Source organism: Bidens hawaiensis, unplaced genomic scaffold (genome assembly GCF_021521415.1).
Source record: "Bidens hawaiensis isolate Kalapana, Puna unplaced genomic scaffold, B.hawaiensis_p1.1 tig00029024_1, whole genome shotgun sequence".
In the NCBI taxonomy this organism is placed as follows: domain Eukaryota; kingdom Viridiplantae; phylum Streptophyta; class Magnoliopsida; order Asterales; family Asteraceae; genus Bidens; species Bidens hawaiensis.
In genome coordinates, this window is record NW_027494781.1 from 159,953 (window position 1) to 165,785 (window position 5,833).

A 5,833-nucleotide genomic window follows, 5' to 3' on the forward strand; every position below is an offset into this window, starting at 1 on the left:
TTTTTTTGTATTTCTTTTTAATTTTAATGCATTTTTATTTAATTATTTAAATAAATTGGTTTTTATTTAATTAGTTTAATTATAAAAAGAAAATAATAAAAAATCACACTGTGGGCCCAACTTGTAGCCCTACACCATTACACCCCTAAAACAAATTTCCATCCCATGCTGACTGGACGCCACGTGTCACAATTCGCCCACAATTATATCCCTCCTATAAGCATAGCCTAACTTAAAATAATATTCTCGTGCCAAAATACACCAAAATTTGAAATTAGCAACTGGAATTCAAACCCTAATTCAAAACCCCAATTTCCACTCCATAAATCCACAAACCCATCACATGGACATCGACGTGTCCGGCTGGATCCTCGAATTCCTGCTGCGTCAAGACTCACTCGACGATCAAACCCTAGCGGACCTCACTCACGTCCTCCCACTGCCAAACAACAACCACAGACTCAACAAAACCCTAATTTTGCGTAAACTCGATTCAGACATCAACAAAGGCACTGTCTCCGAACGCACAATCGAGCTAATAGAACAAATCGAAGAGCTGGATCACATAACAGGAGTCGCTGAGGTTTCTGACGCCATGAAAGCAGCTTATTGTACAGTTGCAATGCATGTTACAGCAAAGTTAGTTGACGAGATTGAAGGTAGGAGTGTTCGGTGTCGAAAAACTCGAAACTTGATTCGAATTCGAAACTGAAGGTTCGAATTCGAAACGGAAGGTTCGAATTCGGTTTTCAATTATCAAATTTGAATTACATTAATACGACTTTATGATTTTAAATTTGACCCGCAATTCGAATTCAAACTAACCTACTAAACATAGTATTCGAAAATGAATTGAAAAAGAAGGTTCAAATTCGGTTTTCAAAAACTTGATTTCGATTTGGTAATTCGAATATGAATTTATGATTTTGAATTCGTAACTGAAGTTTCAAATCGGTTTTCAAAAATTTGAATTCGATTTAGTAATTGAATACAAATTTATGGTTTAAAAATCGATTCGAAATTCAAATTCAAACCATATATATGTAGCTATGTATGGGTGGGACCCGATACATGTACAAATAAGTAGAATAATTATTAGTATTACAATTTGAACTACACTACAGTAGAAACTCGATAAATTACTACTCGATTATTTAATAAACTCTCTAAGATAATATTTTTTGCCGGTCCCTACTCGGGGATAGGGTGCTAAATTAATAATTCGCTAAAATTATAAGATAATACATTTTTGATAATTTCTTTAGACCCCATATATAAATATAAATTAATAATTCCTTATATATAGCATATTACATGAATGATTTATGAAGGTTTCTTGAAAAATGAGTCAATTGTCTTTTGTTGTGTGTATGATTTGTTTGTGTTAACCTATTTTGATCTTGTATTTATATAGAAAATATTTTTAATGTCCATAAAGTGATACATTGAACAAAAGAAGCATAATAAGGTGGGAGATTGAAGGTTTCTTTCAAATTGGGCCGTTCATTTGATATACATGCATTGTATACAATAATTAAGTGGAAGCTTGAAAGGTGTTTGTAAACTAAGTATTCTACTATAAATTAATAAAATATTAAGTAATATATAAATTAATAATTATTAATTTATCGATTAATTAATAACTCTTTTAATTAATAAATTTTGGTGGTCCCAAGTGTATTATTTTATAGAGTTTCTACTGTATTTACACTTTAAATAGTGAAGTAGAGTAATAATAATCACTGTATTAAAAAATGGTAAGAGTAACAATGAGAACTCTAGTGTTAGTAATTACTCTAGTTTTGTACACTATTTACGTTAAAAAAGTTGTTTGTGTTTGATCCTAACACTATAAAAACATGCTTCTAATGATTTAAAGCATATTTGGGCTACCAATCCAATATCCAGCCCAAAGTCCAATTATTCTTTAGGGGAATTCAAATCAAATTGGTTGTTAATTTCGAATTCGAATAAGCAGGGAAGGTTAAAAAAATTAAAATTCAAATAATTCGATATGATTAATTCAGATATTCGAAACTTGATTCATCGAACACCCCTAATTGCAGGTGACAAGAAACAGAAGTATACTAGTGCTGTGAATCGGTTATGGAGTCGCAGGGTTTGTGAAATGGAGAGAGGTGATGTGAGATTGGTGCAAGAAGATTTGGTGCGTTGGGTGCATGACATTGAGGCTGGGGTTTTGGATATGGATGTCTGTGAGAATGTTTTGGAAATGTTTAAACAATTAGATGTGGTGAAGACGGTTCGACGGTATATTGAGGACACGAAAGAAAAGATGGGGCCTTCGTTTATTGAGTTGGCGTGTGAGGCGATTTTGAATGATGAGGCTTTAAGTGAAGCTATGGGTTTGGATGAAGTTTCGGAGTTTAGAAGTGCAGGAGCAACTGCTGGTCATGGTGTTACTAAGGGTAATGGTGACTTCAGGTTTAAATTTAAGAAATTTATGGTCATTAGTTTTGTCTTATATATCAACTGATATGCTAAAACTACATATGATCTTATTTAAGACTAATGGGTTGATGTTTATCCTTGTGTAGAAACATTAAAGGCTCATGAAGATGAAGTTTCTAAACTCAATAATCAAAGTAAAGAATGTGCACCAACTGATGATGCCGGTCCTAGCACCAAGGGTAATGGTAAGTTAAACTTTGTTTTTGAGAAAATCATATCAAGTGCTTCTTGTTACTTTGTAACATTTATCACAGGACATTTCTGCCGGTTATGTTTTCATAGCATATGCTAAGTGCTTTATTTTGTGGTTTGGAATTGAGATATGCTTTATTTTGTAATTTGGAACTGAGATTTGATCTGTTATGTAAAAGAAATTAAGAAAATAGCTACAACAAATATGGAAACAGTTGTAGTAATGGGGAATTGGGGATGCACATGCAGACTTATCATATTGCTAATTTGCTAGTTAGTTTTTTGGTTTCTTTCATATATCAGCTGACATGCCATTACTATGTATGATTTTTTATATTGAGCTCTGTTGTTGTTCCATGGCTTGCTAGTATTAGGGCTGCTAAATGGGTCATATTTGCGGGTTGATCCCGACAGGAACCCGAAAATCGTGTCACATGCATGAACTCGAACACGACACGAGAATTCGTGGGTTGACATGAAGTGACGAATACAACCCATTTTATCTGAAAAAAGAATTTTATTTTTTGTTTTACATATTAATGTTTTTTTTTTATTTTATGTTTTCTAGCAATTATGTTTAAAATATGCCAATTTTTCAAGCTTCTAATGTTGGCATAAAAAAATCTAAGTAGTTTAAGTTATTACATAAACACATTTAGCAAATTAAATAAACGGGTTAAACGCCCCACGAACCCGGCTGGTTGACACAAACACCACCTGTTTAGCTAAACGTGTTCGTGGGTTTGACCCAAACCCGTTTTGACTAAACCCGAACCTGAAAATCTGGCGTTGTGTTTTCATGTCGTGTCAGAGATTCACACTCTAGTTAGCATCTTGTTTAAAACTTAAAAGTCAATGTTTAGTCTTCTTGAAATAGAAATTCAGTAATTTTGCTACAAATAAATTGATCATGTTATCTTCATGTAGAATCATCAAAAGCTCGCGTGCTACCTACACGCAGGCATGTTGTCTCAAAACGTCGTAGAGGAGCTAATATTGTGGACCCTACAGAGACATCTCACGACCGATTCGATTTCATTCCTAGCCCTGAAGTGACTAAGGTACAAGAAGCCCTAGAGTCAAGCGCTTTTGAACTACATGCAGCAGTGAAGGACCCTCTTCCTGATGCATTACGCATTGCCGAGTCTTTAAAAGTCAACAAGAGAGGAGAAAACGAGTCTCATGCTCATGATCATGTTGGAGGTAATATTAATAATGTCAATGACAAAGCTCCGAATTCCTCACATGATAGGAAAGGTAAAGCTTTACAAGCAGATGGAGATGATGACATCATCAAGGATCAAAACAGAAGGGTCAAAGCTAGCTTATTTGAAAGAAATAATACAGCCCATACTACTGAGGTACAATCTTATGGCTTTTTTGCTTTTTGGTTGTTTTATGTGATGTTACATACTTACATATGATGTTTGTTAATTGGTTTTTGGCTGACTTTTGTTCAGTGGAGTGACTCCATTGATAGCTCTGATGAAGGGTCACCAACAAGGCCTCATTTGTCTAGCCCCCAAAGGCGAAAGGTGTCGCCTTTAAGTGTTTACAAAATGGAAAAACTTGTGAGACCGAGAAAGAAAAAGAGATGGTCTTGTTTGGAGGAAGACACGTTGAGGACTGGTGTTCAAAAGTATGTCATATTTATTAACCTTTCTGTTATAGTTTTACCTAAATTTTGTTTTGTTTTTTGTATCCCAAATTTATTAAGTACAGTTAGTAGTTTACATATATGTTTGAATTCTATGCCATACAATTTTTTGGTTTTGTTTTTTTTCGGTTTTCACAATGGGTTCGGTACAGTCTCGGTTTTACCATGTAGGCTTGAAAATTTTGGGTCGAATAAATGGCCCAGAGTAATGAATTTGTGCCTATTTTTTTTTGTTAATCAATGATTATTTGATTATTACGTATTTGGATGTAAATTTTTTGGGTGCATCATTTATTAATTTCTTATAAGTTACTTAAATTAGTTTTTTAGGTTTCCATCAGTTCGGTTTGGTTTTTGGTTGATAGCAAAACCGAACCTGAACCAAAAAATCGGTTTTTTAAAAAAACATAAAACAAAATCGACGTTTCTTGATTGGTACAGTTATTTTGGTTCAGTTACGTGACTGCAATGGTTATTTCGGTTTCGTGCACGCCTCTAATTCTTAGTGTGGTTCGAAACATGGGTTGAGCCGCAACATCTTAATCATTGACTTTTGCAGCTTTAACAGATGATTAATGCTTTAATTATGATTACATATTGCAATCACAATTTTGAATAAAACAAATTAGGAGGTTGTATAAATAGACTTTGAACGACTTTCAACCTGTTTGACCCATTTGATAAATCCTCACTATAGACTCACTTAACTTTTCTTATTTGACGCGTTTGAGATAAAACACAACCCAAATTTCATAAACTTAGGGGTCAAAATTGTGACCGACCAACCTCTAGTTTTGTCTACAATTAGAAGTGCTGTATGAAGACAAATACATGCAATTTTCACATTACTTTAATGCTTGATTGCTTGTTTTTGTAGATATGGTAAAGGACATTGGAAGCTGATCTTAAGTATGTACCGTGACATCTTCGAAGACAGAACCGAGGTAATGCAGCATTATTTATGTTGAGCTATTACCCCGTAATCTTATATATGTATTGGCTTCAGTTTCCAAATCCATGGTTTCAGGTTGATTTGAAGGACAAATGGAGAAATTTGACACGCTAACGAAAAAAAATATCGTGGTGTGAAGCAGAGGTTTGTAAATTGACAAGATTTTTTTTCTTGGTTGAAAACTAGTTAAGGTAAATGAAATTAGTTTTTTTGTTAATATTGCAGTGTTTATTAAGTATGTAGCTTAGTCAGTAGTGTAGTTGCAAACATTGTTGCAGCTGTTTCAGGCTCAAAAGTCATCTGTTAGTACGCGTAGCCATTTTTGTTTGCCGGTTTTACAAGTTAAAACCATAATTTTAGATACCATATGTATGTAAACACTGCAGGTCTTTAGTAGAAATATTATTAACTAGAGTATGTTTACTGTTGACATTTGATGTATTAATCTGCAAAGATACTGTTCAACCTTAACATAAGTGGAAATCTTTAATTATCTTTGGTTGTGTATATTTTTTATATGAGAAAATAACGAAAGTAGTCTATTTTTATAGATCTAATAC

At 33.7% G+C, this 5,833-nt stretch overlaps 1 protein-coding gene across 5 annotated transcripts; it reads left to right on the plus strand.

The window, feature by feature from the left end:
• Positions 1-291: 291 nt before the first annotated feature.
• On the plus strand, positions 292-5,541 carry LOC143578112 (uncharacterized). 5 transcript variants are annotated; one of them, XM_077061775.1, is made up of 7 exons: positions 292-659; positions 2,067-2,429; positions 2,559-2,657; positions 3,592-4,025; positions 4,125-4,303; positions 5,199-5,265; positions 5,349-5,541. In XM_077061775.1, exons 1-7 carry the CDS (start codon positions 344-346, stop codon positions 5,385-5,387), a joined length of 1,497 nt encoding a protein of 498 aa, XP_076917890.1. In that variant the 5' UTR covers positions 292-343; the 3' UTR covers positions 5,388-5,541. The 5 variants fall into 5 exon arrangements, with proteins under 5 accessions (XP_076917890.1, XP_076917891.1, XP_076917889.1 ...); XM_077061776.1 differs by having other exon boundaries at positions 2,067-2,435; positions 3,652-4,025; positions 5,349-5,540; XM_077061774.1 differs by having other exon boundaries at positions 2,067-2,435; positions 2,559-2,651; positions 5,349-5,540.
• Positions 5,542-5,833: the final 292 nt, after the last annotated feature.